This window comes from Chiloscyllium plagiosum, unplaced genomic scaffold (genome assembly GCF_037043375.1).
Source record: "Chiloscyllium plagiosum isolate Xiang-an unplaced genomic scaffold, Cpla_swu_hap1 HiC_scaffold_9, whole genome shotgun sequence".
Taxonomy (NCBI): Eukaryota; Metazoa; Chordata; class Chondrichthyes; order Orectolobiformes; family Hemiscylliidae; genus Chiloscyllium; species Chiloscyllium plagiosum.
In genome coordinates, this window is record NW_028270147.1 from 90,713,340 (window position 1) to 90,729,729 (window position 16,390).

General features: G+C 39.5%; 1 protein-coding gene across 11 annotated transcripts in view; it reads right to left on the reverse strand.

The window, feature by feature from the left end:
• rasal2 (RAS protein activator like 2) overlaps window positions 1-16,390 on the reverse strand; it is a 393,387-nt gene that overhangs the window by 135,456 nt on the left and 241,541 nt on the right. For 10 of the 11 annotated variants that reach the window (XM_043699987.2, XM_043699988.2, XM_043699991.2 and 7 more), the window contains one exon: window positions 752-849. In XM_043699987.2, coding sequence (XP_043555922.2) covers window positions 752-849 — 98 coding nt within the window. Of the gene's footprint in view, window positions 1-751; window positions 850-8,461; window positions 8,649-11,277; window positions 11,320-16,390 lie in introns of those variants that run through there. The other variant, XM_043699990.2, reaches the window with a different exon arrangement.

Consider the following 16,390-nt stretch of genomic DNA (forward strand, 5'->3'; position numbering starts at 1 on the left):
AATCATTTAACACATTAATTTCACTCTTGATTAATGGTACACTTTGAAAACTATTTTCAAGGTGATTTTTGAGGACACAATCCATATCACTTTTCCCCTTTGTAGATTTACAACTAGCCAACAATTTCATAAGCTGGCCAATAAAGGACCTCTTTCACTCTGCCTTCAGGTCAGCTAAAAGTGTAGTTTGGTTTTGCAAAAAAAAACAGAAATGTTATTCACATTGAATGAAAATATAAGGACAGGCTTGTATGTGGTCCATTGTTGCTGATGTTATTGCAACATAGTTAATAGACTAGGGTGAATGGCAAAACTGTAGCAGTGTGAAGTCACCTTTTTGGAATAAAAAAAGGATAGATCAGAGTGGTTTTAGATGCCCAAACAGCCAAATGGACTTGATCTTCAGCTGCTATAATCTTTAAAATGCATGAATGGATCCAAAAAATAATCAAGAAAGCTTATTCATGAAAGTAAAGGCATTAAGGCAGATATGTGGAGCTAAAGGCGCGTACATGGAGTTCAGCAACAGGTCAGCCCTGGTCTCATTAAATGGTAGTACAGGCTCGAGGGGCTGAATACTGACAAGTGTTCCAATGTAAAATTACCCAACTCACAAGAAGTAGTCTTCTCAAGGCTGCAATTACTGAGATGCCAATCAAAATCTAGACATGCAAGGTTCTGTATATGAAGAAGAAAAATAATACAGATTGGGAAGTAAAGATTTAATGCTATTAATTAGAGAATACGTTACCTTGAATGGGGATGTGGAATCATCCATTCCGTTTGCTTTCTCAGATGATCCTGGGCCTGAAATACTCCTCCGCCGCGGGGAGCGTTCTCCAGGGGGTTCTGCAACAAACAAGAGTTTAAAGTCAGCTTTTACATTCATGCTTGCAAAGCATTGCTGTAGAAACACACAATTCAACATTAAAGGTTGCTTTTATTGCAGCATGACCACGACGGAGTAGATAAGTATGTCCTCCAAAGTTGGAGGTTAGAATTGGACAATAATCCAAACAGTAGACATGTATGTGTTGATTTAGCAAAACTGTGTGAACAATGACTTGTAAAAGTCCATGCTAACGTGAACTACCCTTCAGCAGACAGTGCACTAGTATTTGGGTGTGGGTACTTGAAGGCTAAGAATTTTGAACATTGTCTGAGGTAATTACGCATTCACAGTAGTCTGGGCCCAGATCCCACAACCACCCAGTCGGGCAATGAATTACAAATGAAACATTGTATCTTGAAGAGAAAAAAAAGGCTGATTTTGTTTAATATATTGACTGACATGAACTGAATCCGTTCAAGGCGCTGGTTCAGTAGGAAATACCTCAATGCAAACGAAAATACTTGTTTTTCACACAGAACCTGAAGTTGGTCATTACAAATAAAAACACTTGCACAATTGTTTAAGAAACAAGCTTTCTTCCATTAGGAGTGTGATTTGGAAACCTTGGTCAGTAGAGTTCAGCTACTTTAAAGTTAACATCCACTCCCACCCACCAAATATTCGTTGCACTCCATTCAACCTACTCACACAGACGTATGCAGGGTTACACGATCCTGGGAAAAGAAGGGTTTTCAATTTGTCAATTTTGTTCAAAACTCACAAGAATATCGCAATGCCACAGAGGGAAAATAGAATCATCCATGCAACAATACAAGTTGGATAGCACGTAATACCAAATAAAAGCAAGACATATTATTCCTCTCAAGACACTTTGAATAAATTTATCCATAGGAAACTCAGAATATCAAATACAATATCCTTTATTCACAATAGTGTCCTAATCCTGCCAGGGAGTTTTAATATTGATTGAGGTGATTTGATATTATCCAAAATAGATTCATGCTTCAATAGCACTCCAGAGGAGGCAGCATCTATTTTGGATAATTTGAACATTTAGCTGGAGCAATACTGGAGGATGCCATCTTGATAAATGTGGGCAAGCAGTCTTCTTGGGTGCTTGGATATGGGTAGAATTGAACATGGTTGTTCACAAATAATCACCTATTATTCAAGTTTGAGGATCATCATCTCTTAATCGGGAGATTGTGGTACTTGGATTTGAGGATACGTAGTTCATATCAACAGACAGATAATAAGAATCAGGACAGAGAGAGAGAGAGAGCAAGAAATGCAATTTAGCAGGAATTTCAAACAGAATTACAAAGATGCCAAAAATAATCTGTCAAATGATGGGGCATTTTTCTGGAGTAAAATCATTTATACTTTTCTTCAAACTGAATGGACAATAATTTAGTTAGTAGTTGCTTCTAGAATATAGAAGTACTCATGGCACCTTATGAAATGAAGCCCAAAAGTTCAATTCAGAAAGATTTGTGCTGCTCAGATAGCCTGCTCCTGTCGCTCCACCCCCACCTCGACCAGCTAAGAAATTTGCCATCTTCTTGTTTCTTCAATTCCTAATGGATGCTAGCTTTTAATGATGGCTGTAATTCTGCTCCTTTCTGGGTAAAGATGTCATCTTCCCAGTTCGGTGGCTCAGTGGTTAGCACTGGTGCCTCACAGCACCAGGGTCCCAAGTTCGATTCCAGCCTTGGGTGACTGTTTGTGTGGAGTTTGCACATTCTCCCTGTGTCTGCGTGGGTTTCCTCCAGGTGCTCCAGTTTCCTCCCACAGTCCAAAGATGTGCAGGTCAGGTAAATTGGCCATGCTAAATTGCCCATAGTGTTAGGTGCATTAGTCAGGGCTAAATGTAGGGGAATGGGTCTGGGTGGGTTGCTCTTCGGAGGGTCGGTGTGGACTTGTTGGGCTGAAGGGCCTATTTACACACTGTAGGGAAGCTAATCTAATCTACATAATTCTTATACCCCTTCATCAATGTCACAATGCTGCTCATTCATAAACCGTAAAGTAACATTTCCAAGAAACTAATTGCAATACTTCAAATGTGCCTGGCATGGGACATTATTAATTATATTAAAACTGAGATTGTGTCAGTATGATCCAAGAAACTCAATATGTTTAATAAATAGTTGAAACTGCAGCCAAAATACATTTTTGTAAGACTAATTCTGTTGATAATGTAAAAGCACATTTATTTCAGGTACTATTATTGAATTCAATGCAGTCAAATTAAAAATTAGAACTTCTTGATTTCTGGTCTGAGATAGGTGTTCACCTTCTGAAGGATTGTGGTCTTAAGTATCAATAAAGGTGGAGAGAGGAAGAAATGCCAAAGGTTTTGATCAAATGGGTAAACGGGCCAATAAGTGGCAGATGGAGTTCAATCTGGATAAAGGCAAGGTATTGCATTTTGGTACAACAAACAAGGGTAGGGCTTATACAATTAATGGTAGGCCCTTGGGTAGTGTTGTAGAACAGAGGCACCATGGGGTTCAGGTACATAATGCTTTAAAGTTTGTGTCACATATAGACAGGGTGGTTAAAAAGGTGTTTGGCATGCTTGCCTTCATTGCTCAGTCTTTTGAGTATCGAAATTGCGGCGTTATGCTGAGGTAGTACAGGACATTGGTGAGGCTTCTTCTGGAATACTGTGTCCAGATCTGGGTGCCGAGTGTGAGAAAGATGTTATCAAGCTGGGGAGGGTTCAGAAGAGATTTACCAGGTATGGAAGGTTTGAGTTATAAAGAAAGACTGGATAGGCCAGGACTTTTTTTTACTGGAGTGTAGGAGGTCGAGAGGTAACCTGATAGAAGTTTATAAAATAATGAGAAGGACAGATAGAGTTGATGGTAATTGTCTTTTCCCCAAGATTGGGAATTTCAAGTCTAGGGGTCAAATGTTTAAGGTGAGAGGAAAGAGATTTTAAAAAGACATAGGAGGCAAATTGTTTACACAGAATGTGGTTCGTGTGAGGAATGAACTTCCTGAGGAAGTGGTGGATGCGGGTACAATTACAACGTTTAAAGACATTTGGATGGATACATGAATAGGAAAGGTTTAGAGGGATATGGGCCAGGAGCAGGCAGATGGGACTAGTTTAGTTTAGGATTACGTTCGGCATGGAGTGGTTGGACCGAAGGGTCTGTTTCTGTGCTGTATGCCTCTCTGACTCTGAGTAAAAATTAGCTAAAATTACATTTGAAAATTATTTGGCGACCAGTTCTAGGAATGAGAAAAGAAGGGTGGAGGAAGATAGAGTGAAGAACAAAAAAAAGGGAGGAATGAGAACCAAGAGAGTATATATATACACAGTGCATTGGAGAGGGATATGCATACTGTGGGAAAATGTGGCCTCGGCATGTCAGGACTTGAACTGTTGATGAAATTTTCCTTCACTCATTGGACAAAAGATATAGACAAATCTGCTTAGGTTTGCAAGTGAGAAAATGCAATTGTCTGTACTTCTTGCAGGAATCACCACTGCCCATTAGGTTTGGGAAGATTAAGAGAAAATTACAGAGATAGAATGAGGAATGTACAAAATAGCAAACCAGGAATTTCACAAACTAAGCAAAGTTGATGGCAACAATGCATGCATCTCCACTCACAAGGCTCCTTGTGGAACTTCTTGCACACAACATGACTGCCACAACTGGTTACATGATAACATACACTGTACTTCAAAAGTACTTCAATGGATATGAAGCTCTTATTTTCTTTTACTTTTATTGGCAATGCAAAGTCCCAAATAGTAATTCTTTATTCAAATTAGTAATGTTTGTATGATAGCAACACATCAAGTTATATCAAGGGCAGAGTGCAAAAATCTCCCTCATGTATTTATCCAGTTTTTCTTTAAATGTATGTGTCTTAATGCTTCTTATGATAGTATGTTTGCATTACTCGCACTCTATGAGCAAGGAAATTCCTCTGGAATCCCTGAATTGAAATAAAGTGACAAGTGAAATCACCTCAGATGAAAACAACATCAGGACATGGACTTTATAAGTGACCTCTCTTGGTTTGCTCAACAAGTGCTGGAAGCCCATTGTACACACGTAGATAATTTAATTGTGCATATCAAATGTCAAATGCTCACTGCTAGTAAAAGCAGTGAGCTTTTACACTCAATATGTTATTATTAGTTATTTGTGTAAATAAAAGAAAAAAAACTAGGGTGGGAAATTAGATTGTTTAACGCCTATTTTTCAGGTGATATATGGGGTATTAACACTCAAGAAATAAATCGTCTTCGGAAAAGCATTATTACTCCCAACAACTACTGGCAGAATGTTTATACTTTTAATTTACCATCAAGGTAATCTCCAAAATATTAATTCTATCACCTGGCACAATAAATAAACCACAATTAGCAGTTTCAGGCTAATGGTGGAACCCAGAAGCAGTTGGATGTGCTCAATGTGGATCGCACTATTCTAGTAAACTGGCATCACTACCAGAGGGCTACATGTCTTTCTAAAGGCAGTCATATTTTGTTGCTATCCTGCTTCGTGCAGCTGGAGAAGGCCCTATTTCCTTGCACTGTTATGCTACTTCAGGGATACGTTCTGTAATTCACATTAAATGAGGAGTGCAAGGAGAAAAAATAAACTATACAACGATATAGAGTTGTAAAGCTTCCATAAACAATTTGCCACATTCAATTTCTTTTCCTGTCTGTGCCAATGGCCTACAACTGAGATTACTGACTTCCAACAACTACAACCTTCCTTTATGCTTGGCATGACTTCAAACAGCACAGAGTTCTCTCTTGCCCTTTTCATGTCTTTTGCAACAAGGCTGTAATGAGTTCTGGACATAAATGAACCTGGTAGAAGCCAAAGTGACCATCAGTAAGAGGGTTTGCTTGGTATGTTTTGCTGAGGGAATGAGCAATACAAGAGTCACAAATCTAATTTGGTGCATAACAACTGCTTTACCTTGGCTATGTTACTGCCTCTTCTCTTCAGTGACTCAGTGCTGCCAACCCAAAACAAATGTGATGTATGATTCCAGTTTATTCAATCAATGGCTTTTCCCCCTACAGGACCCGATTATTTACAGATGATTATAAACGATTTATTGCTCACTATTCTCTGTAGAGCTACGGTCGACAGGTTAGACAAATGACTCAGGAACAAGTGCTGACTGAAAAGTATTTCCAGCCAACATTAAATATATTAACACCAGAATTCTGACAGACTGAGAGGACAATAATTTATTTGACAGTTATTGGCTCTTTAACAAATCTTTCCTTTGGTTACATTCAATTAGGATATTAAAGGAATTACGCCATTTTATGACTAAATAGAAAAACAAAAGAACACACAATCTCTCTGTTATGACCACAATGAGCTCTGGAGAGAGTGAGGGGTAGCAAGATTTGTTTTGTATTTCTCAAAGAAAGATAAATGGCCTCTGTTGGAAGCCTCCTTCTGTGCTTTAAATTTCTATAACTCATAAACTAACTTTCGGAAGGATGCTTGATGAGCCCCAATGAACTGGGTAAATGAAATTAATGTTTTTACATAATATTGCAACTGATGATGCAAACTATTATCTAAAAATGCATTTAGAGTTACAAGTTCGATGAGAGAAGAAATATAAAATTCCTTCGCAGGAAATATTTTACAGGTAACACCAACAATTAGAATTCCAACATATATAATAGAAGGCAAATCAACACACTTCTAAAAATGTAACACAAATACAGTAATCCACTTGCAAAAATAGACAAATAAATCCTTACTGCTAGGATCCATGGCTTCCAGTTCCTGCCTAATTTTGACTCCAACGAGGAGTCCAGACCCATACCAATCTTGGCTCATTCTTTAGCTTCAAAATCTCAGCAAATTTAAGCCTGGCAATTAAGTTGGCCATCCAAAGTCTGTAGACTGAATCCGCTTAATGAGATGAATCAGAATATAATTGCTAAGGTGTCAAAAATAATTACTAAACTATAGCACCATTTTTTCTTGTTCAATGGTACAAAGCTGGAGCAAAACAAAACATATTTGCAGGATTATGCTTTCCAGCTTGAATTAACTATTGGTCACCAACAGGTTTTGGTCTACAGAGGAACCTTGATTATCCGGCATTCGATTATTCGAATTTCGGATTATCTGAACAAGATCGCTTGGCTCAACTGTGTTATCCGGCATTTAATTATCCAAGCATTTGACTATTCGAACAAAATACTTCCTGTCTGTGTCGTTTGGATAATCGAAGTTCCCCTGTATATGCAGCAAGTAAACAATATATTCTCAATAAGGTCTCTTCTGGTGCAGTGGTAGTGTCTCTATTTTTGAGCCAGGTGTTCTAGTTTGAAGTCACACATGTGCCAGAAGTGTGTAATAACATCTTTGAACAAAGAATCTAATATTCTTTGATTAGAGAATATATATTACATATTTTCAAGCAAACCCAACATCTATACCTTCATACGTGAAGTTGAAATCAGCAATTCCACTATTCTACATTCACCTTAAGTTGCAGATGCTGAATAAGCTTGGCAACCTGTTTGATTTGTGATTCAAGATCCATAGCAATATATCTTGTCTTTCTTTCTTCTTTGGTCTGATATGAGGCATAAAATTCAAAAGCTCAAGAAATTCAGACAGAATAAAGTCAGCGATTTAAAAAATACCAAACATAAAAGCAAGCTGCCTGGTTTTCACAGCTTGGTTCACCAGGGTCCACTGGGTACTTGTATTCTCAAAGACAATGATTTGGATGTAACTGTTGCAGTGATTCTATGCATATGATACATAGTTGTATACTTTACATCTTTATAGTTTTCAAATTGTACATATTCACTAAAGTACACTAGATCTCATAAGGAACTATCCTGAGTTCCGGATTATCCTAAATTAAATGCTTCAACCAACTGTAAACAGTAAAACTAGTCTGGAAATGTTGAATTTGAAGCATTGAAACAAAGCAAGTGAACTGAGGACCATGAGACAGACGGATCAGTTATCTTAAATTGCATCGACAGTGAAGGCATGTACATACAAATTATACTGCTGACTCAAGTATGAGCATTTTACTAGACACTGCAAATATCAAGAGTTGCTAACCATTTGGTTTTGAGCTGGGGCATCCCAGTTTCTGAACTGATTGTCGAGAAAGTGATAAAAGACATCCAGATATTTCTTGCAAAAAGAAAGGTCAAGTTTATTTTTCTCTACAACTGATTTATGAAGTTTTGTTGTCAACAATTAATGTTATGAAAGCTTGAACAAAGTTTCTGCAGAAGAACCAAACCAAACCTCAGAACTCAAGACATGATTCTATCCACACTTTTTGCCCTGTGTCATCCCACTCTGTCTTGATTTGGGTCTGAAAATAGATATTAACCCTAGTTACAGCTCAGTCTTGATCAGGTTTACCCTGTCACATAAACAAATGACTTGCAAAAAAAAACAGTGCTTTCCAGCATGTTCCAATAAGGTCAAACCTAAGAACATATGAGTATCTCAAGTGCAAGCTGATGTTACTGTCCAATATGGCTCTCTGTCAAGCGATTAGTTACGTATACTGAAAACACAGGCCCTTTACAAATCTGATGAAACTCAGTGGACTTACCAGTAGTACTGCTAGGAGAGCTGGGACTTGGCTGGTCTCCGAGACAGCCATACTCGCCGGAGGACTGCACTGCGCACTGGTGGCAAAATGAAAGCACCAGCGTTGACAAGGGAGATGTTATCGAGCGCGACTGCATTGGCACCAAGTTGGCACCAAGTTGAGGTTGGCCCACAGGTGAAAACAGTTGCTGGTGATGCAAATAAGTGCATGTTACAAGCACTGCGATGTAAACAAATACAGTTCATAAGAGTGCGAGGTGAGTGACACGTGAATCCAGGGCTTTGCTGTGATGAGCCATGTTATTTACTTTCTTGTACACATAACTTTACCAACTAAAAGGCTGTCCCCACCCACCACAAACACTGCCCAACTCAAACAGGTTTTAGAAATCAAACATGCAGTAATTGTTTATTTTTAAAGAACATTAAACAGAAATAAGAAACCATTCAACCATGTTCGCTTCCTCAATGTTAATCCTCAGCAGGTTACTTTCCATTGAAAATTACCAATTTGAAAACACCTAACTGAAACGACAAACTCACTCAGATAATTCTTGTTTAGATTTTAATTCTAAAAACACAGTATGCTAAGCAAACAGAACATTTATAAATTTGCTGCATTTTCTTTCCTTTATCCAGCTCCTCATCTAAAGATGATGACACTTATGCGAGTGTAAGTTCATGTAAAATAGCTGCTCTGTGTTAGCTAACCCATGCAGTTGTTTCACACTGGCAAATTTAAAAAGTGAAACAGATTATTCAACAATGGAGTGTACCTCAACCACTTTGTGCTCATCAGATACCATCGCTGGCTCACTGACCAGCAGCAGTGCATCTACGTATCTACCAAGTGAGCACTACCGCTTAATCGGAATAGAATGCAATCCCATCCTCTTCCCAAATGTTTAACACCTGGAAGTGTTAGTTTTTCAAAACTAACAACATTTCAGAAAATCTGAACTGTGGCAATCAAACAAAAACTAAAAGATAAGAGAAAAACTGACCAAAATGTTCACACCAAAGTCATTTCTGCACATCTAATTTAGACACCTGCCATCACTACTACCAAAAATCAAGGAACCTCTACTTGATTTCAGAGATTTCATCAAAGACGATTGGTTCTGACAAAAGGTAACTGACCTGAAAGGTTAACCTCGCCTTTCTCTATCCACAGATGCTGCGCGATCTGCTGAGCGTTGCCAGTATTTACTCTTTTAATTACAACACATAAAACAAAGTGTTCGGGTTGTTGATCTAGGGATTTGGATCTCTAAGTCTTAGAAACCATCACAGATGAAAGAAAGGTTTTAATACAAACAAAGTTATAATTCTGGCAACTATCAATTCCAATGAGTACACAAAACTAATTAGTCTCCCTGTTCAAAAATAAATACGAGAAAAGGAATAAATGAGAGAGGGAAGAACAATCAGATTGAACACATAATTAATCACAATTTTAACTGGCAAAATGTTTAAAATTTAGTTTGCCCATGTGACAGCAGCCTCTGAGTAAAGTAGAATAAAGGACACTGACATGACAGACAGTTTTCTTTTACAACAGTACTTAGTATTTACTCCAATTTCCCTCAAACAATCTTTCCTAATACATTCCCTATTAACACCAAGAAATTCCAAAACAATCTTTACATATAGCCCCTATTAAAAGAAACTTCAACCCAGATCAAAAATAAACACTTCCTTCACTCAGGATCTTCTCTGCTCCAGCGATGAACATAGGTTGCAAACTTCAGAGATCACCACATCACAGCGAAGGTTCACAAAAAACATCAGGGCAAAAGCAGCAAATTTTTATTTTGTGAAAAGCAAGGCAGAGGCAGTTCAGTGTTAACTCCTGAAGGAACTCCTCCCCTCCCCCGAAATCCTTTCAACATGAGCAATTCCGCACTGTACTGCAGCAAATGGGCAAAACTCCTCCACAGATACAAACACAGCTTTGTTGTACATATTCTAGTTATCAAGTACAAATTCTGAGTATGTAAAAATATTTTTTTAGTTAAACAGAGATTTTGTTTTACAACTGGACAGCACTGCAGTCCTTCTTTGAAGAAATAAACTCCAATGCAGAAACATCTGCTGTTTCTTTATTGTAAAATGGGAATATCTATTATCCTTGTGGTATCGCACATTATTCAATTCATTAATTTTTTTCATTCGTCAGGAATGAATGGAAAATTCTAGAAATGCTTTTGCCCTCAGTCTAGTTATACTGGATAGAATGCTGCTGTATCCTGTTTCTAAAAGTCAGTACATCTCAATTGAATTTATTTTGACTCCCATCACCGTAAAAGGAATTCCTCACTGCAGTTCACAAAAGGGAGCTTTTTAAAAATTCAAAATCACATGCATTCCCATAAACAAAGGGAAGCAGTTTGCTAAGCTGTTGTCCTATTGTTGCCATCTCAGGTTCCTATCAACTATAAATATCTCTTTTGCAAATAAGCTTAAGAAAAACTACTGATAGCACTGGCTGGCAAACATAAAACTTTCTGAGCAAATTCCTCTATCCTTGATTCAAAGTATGAGTCAAAAACATCTTTTTCAGCAAAGGTTCACTCCTTAAAGCACTATTTCAGCATGCTAATTAGCCAAACATTCGACCAGAGGTTCACAAATAGCATGTACCACGCCCCGTACCCTCTCTCATTTCAGTCTAATACAATGTGTCTCACCCAAACAAGCTTCAACATCCCAATTAGCCCTGCATCCCTGCCATCTACAACCACTTTGATCAAACACACAAGAAGAAAAAAACGACCTCGCTATAGATTTAGGGGTCAGGTAAAGTCTGTATTCTACCGAGCAACAAAAGAAGCTGTTCCTCATCTTCAATGCAGTCTGACCACTCTGCTCTACCGTGGAGGAAAGAACTCATTGTCCGCTCACAGAATCTGGACACAAGCCACAAAGGCTGCACGGAATATCGAAACACCTTCCATACAGTGCTATTATCCTCTCTCACAAATTAGAAAAGAGACAGCCCTCCGATAAACGGATATGCAAAGAGTGTTTTATTGATCACCAGCCTTTCTCATTGGAGCGCCACATGGTTCATATTGATTTATTTTAATAGATCGTTTACAGGCTGCCAAGAGAGACATTAAAGCTTTTAGTCTATTTCCTGGAGAAGATACTTTCTATGCTTGTATGTCCGCAGTCAGCAGTATTACAGATTAATAACTGATAGTACACAGCAACAGTAACATTTCTTTTGAAGGTGGGATCATAGCCTTAACAGGGGAAAAGAAAAGCAGGGATTCTCATGGCTTGGTTTCTAAATTACCAATTCTCCTTATGTATTTTAATTGACCCCGTCACAGCGCCAGGGACCTGGGTTCAATTCCACCGTCAGGCAACTGTCTGTGTGGAGTTTTCATATTCTCCCCATGTGTGCATGCGTTTCCTTTGGGCGCTCTGGTTTCCTCTCACAGCCCAAAGATGGACAGGCTAGCTGGATTAGCCATGGGAAATGTGGAATTACAGGGGTAGGGTAGGGGTCTGGATGGGATGCTTTTCAGAGGGTCGGCCTGGACTTGATGGGGGGAATTACCTGCTTCCATCTGCAGGGATTCTATGATTATTCCTCGCCAAAGGTGTGTAGAACAGTCCAACTATGTTCAAGGAAATTTTAAAAATGCATTTAAAATGGAGTTAGTTATGTCTTCATAATAGTAGTCTCCAAACACCAAGGTGAAAAGATGGCCATTTTCTAAAGTTGCCTATTCTTGTTTTGTCCTCTTCCAACAGGAGCTATTCTTTGGGATTAAGAAAATTGCCTGCCTCAACTAAAACAGTGACTACTTGCAGAGTTTATATATCATGCAAATCTAACCATTCAATCTGCAGCCAAAAACGAAATAATATGAATGATTAAGCGTCCAAATTTTGTATTATTCCTTATTAACCTTTGTAGGGAGGGCAAAAGGAGAACACAAATCACAGGTCCTGATTTCCCAATGAATGGCAATCTCAGACCGAACACCTTAGGTACTGTTTTTTTTAACAAAAGAAGATACGCTGCATTTCTGAGGAGATTCTGCTCAGGGCTCCATTCTGACAGTTGTTTAGGAGCAAAGAAGTGTCAACAGAAGACAAACCACACCTCTTTTCACAGTAGTCAGCTGCCAGATCCTGAAATTTTAAAAGTCCTGACAGCATCTATAAGAGCTTCTGTTAAAGGTTCAGGCAAGTGTGATGTTAGGATTTTGGGAGGGTTGGATGCCATCTGGATAGAGGTGTGGATGCCAGATAATAGGATACCAAGCAAGTAGGACACCAGGTTTGCAGGGAGCCAACCAGATAGGATACCAGCTGAGGAGAGAGCAGGGTGTCAGCTATGGTAGGAGTGGTGTGCCAATGAGGGGAGGGAAGAGATGTTGGTTGGAATCCAGTTAAATTCAGTAACAAAACAGGGGGAATAGATCATTGGGCTCTGTGGGAGGAATGGATAGAGGGGAGGAAGAGGAGGAGGTGGAGGTGGAGGAGGAGGAGGAGGAGGAGGAGGTGGAGGTGGTGAGCAGTCAGGTCTGGTTGCAGTTGCCTGAGTTGGGATTTCCGGGGTCGGGAGGTGTCAAACACAGTGTCGGTAGAGAGGTCAGGTCCAGTGGTGTGTCGGAGTTGGATTCAGCAGGGTCTCAGAGCCAGGAATAGGGCATGTCAGATCCCTAAAGGTATTGTTTCTGGGACGGGTGTGTAAAGAGTCTGGGGATTATGAGGTACATATGGCTCGCTGAGCTGGAAGGTTCATTTCCAGACGTTTTGTTACCCTACTAGGTAACATCTTCAGTTGGCCTCAGGTGAAGCAATGCTGAAAATTCCTGCTTTCTATTTACATGTTTGGGTTTCTTTGGGTTGGTGATGTCATTTCCTGCGGTGATGTTATTTCCTGTGGTGAAGTCACTTCCTGTTCCTTTTCTCGGGGTGGTAGATGGGGTCGAACTTGATGTGTTTGTTGATAGAGTTCTGGTTGGAATGCCATGCTTCTAGGAATTCTCGTGCATGTCTTTGTTTAGCTTGTCCCAGGATGGATGTGTTGTCCCAGTCGAAGTGGTGTCCTTCCTTATCTGTACGTGATGATACTAGTGAGATTCAACCGTGTATTCAAAAAAGAATGGGTACCCAATGAACACAGTCCACTGATTTCTCAGCAACAAACCCAAACAAGCAGACAAAACATGTCCAGAAACCCTAACCACTCCCTCCTACATCAAACACATCTCAGAAATGACTGCCAAACTACTCAGACGCCTTATCATCATGGTATCCCACAAACCCACTAAAACAGCACTTAATGAACTTGAAAAAACTTATAAAGACAACAAGCAAAACTAATGTCATTTACAAAATACCGTGCAAGGACTGTAACAAACACAACATTGGACGAACAGGAAGAAAACTAGCTCCCAGGATACATGAACACCAACTAGCCACAAAAAGACTTGATTCTCTCTCACTAGTATCCTCACAAACAGATGAGGAAGGACACCACTGAACTACAAATCTTTTCAAAACTCACTAAGTACATACGGCATCAGCTTAATAGTTACTCAAGACATAGATCATGTATTTAATAGTCCATTGGAACCATTCAATGTCTCCAATTTTTGTACAGATTTATGCTGAGTTCCAAGCATAGTGGAATTGCCCAGCAGAAAATCCAATTTCCTGAGCAATTCCTTTGGAGAGTGCTACATTGGGGATTCTACAAACAACTCCAATCTATACCCGCATAATGACAACCTTACTAGCAGAAAATCCACTCCACTGACCTTCCATCATTGTACAGACATCACAAGGAAGCTAGAGTCAGGGGAAAGACCATTCCTACCGGGTATTTACCCACCTATAAAAGCAGGCACCATTGAAAACATTGAAACGAATACTTGTGTTAGAGAATCAATACAAGGCACATAAACTGAGCACACAATGTTATATGGAGGTAGATTTGTATAAAGGCTGTCATGCTCTGCTACAAAATCAATGCTGGGGCAGAAATAGATAATTGTTTAAACAAGGCATGGTCTATAAGAAAATGGTTAATGGACTATGTACAGCACAGAAGCCAGATAGTGCAGCTCCTTGCTTGCTGACCGCTATAAAGTATGTACAAAGGAGTGTGTGGTGCAAGGATACTGATCACTTTCAAACAGGAAAAGGGGAGGAAAGAAACAAATTATCACCTGATATGACAGCATCTATGGAATAAGAAGCAGTGTCAGCATTTCAGGTCATGAACTCAGATGAAAGATCACAACTTAAAATATCAACACTTTCTGTCTCTCCACAGATGCTGCCAGACATATTCAGTATTGTAGGAATTTACTGTTTTTAATTCAGGATTCCAGCATCTGTAATATTTTGCTCTTGAAAATGTCACCTGATCTCCTCTAACCAACTTGAGAGAATCACAGTTAAAAGGCCAGGTAGCAAGTTTTCAATGAATTGTCCCTTCTACCACAGTTTTGTGGCTACCGAGAAGTAAAACAAGAAAATGCATTTAAAGTACTGGGCTACAGAAATAATAAAATAATAGAACTCAGCATACTTTTTAGTTTCTTTACCAGTCTCTTACACAGAGTAAAAACTCAATTTTTTTCAGAGAGAAGACTTCCTCAAAAGACACTTCCAGGAATATTTGATCAATGTGTTGCTGGAAAAGCGCAGCAGGTCAGGCAGCATCCAAGGAGCAGGAGAATTGACGTTTCGGGCATAAGCCCTTCTTCAGGCTTATGCCCGAAACGTCGATTCTCCTGGTCCTTGGATGCTGCCTGACCTGCTGCGCTTTTCCAGCAACACATTTTTCAGCTCTGATCTCCAGCATCTGCAGTCCTCATTTTCTCCATATTTGATCAATTTCAAGGTTGAAACAAAGCTACCTACAGCAACACCACCTTGTGGTTATGGCACATACAGATGTAAGCTCTTTATTTCCTCCTCCAGGCTGCAGCATGAGGGCTCAGATAGATAATGCAATTTCATACTCTACCGGGGCAGTATGCATTTAGTGGTTGCAACAGGAAAGTGTGTAGAGGGGGTATCAGACGGTTTGAGAACATAAGGGAGTCTGCAACAGCCTCAGCTTCCCTCAAATCTCGAATGTCTTTAATTTTATAAGGGCAGGAAAGATCAGCATTGTTTAATATAGATGTACAGGGAGCTAACATAATCCATAATGGGAAGATCTGATTAGCGGTTAGCGGTTCAATTACTTCAAATAATTGGCCTCCATCATTAATGAGGGTTACCTGGTAAAACACACAAACCAGTCTTGATCCTTGTTCAGTCCTCTTAAATGAGCTCAGTTTCTTCCTCCTTCTTTACATCCCAGCAATGCAGCTAGCAGATGAAAAACAATGGGCTAAATTTTCACTTTTCATTTGCTGAGTTCAGACTGTGTTGAGTTTTTTTTAGGGTAAATACTCTGAGGCCCAGATAGATTTCTCACCATACCTTACCAAATATGCCCCATTAAGTGACAACTCTCATGTTTGATTCTAGCCCCACATAATCCACACACCGTTGTGCCACAATTCATCACTCAGTGAATATCCACAGAAACACTGCATGCCAGCTTTAAAAGTCTTTTGAGCACCTGCAGAAGTAGTCAGTCCAGAGCTGCCATTTGCCTTGGAACAGTAGCATTAATGCTGGCAGAATAGTGAAGGGTATTGTTTTCCTACAGTGCCAGGTACTTCTCCAGGTGGCTGAGACTACATTAACTCAGGTGGCAGATAATTGGCATCCGACCAAGCAGGGACTTTGAGGTCTTGCTGGACCTAAAATTTCCAGTTCTCCCAGCACCAGCAATGGAGGACACCTGAGTTAATGCAAGTCTCAGCCATCTGTAGAAGTGTCCAGCATTGTGGGATGGCAATGCCCATCTCCATTCCACCTGCATAGTGCCACCATCCTC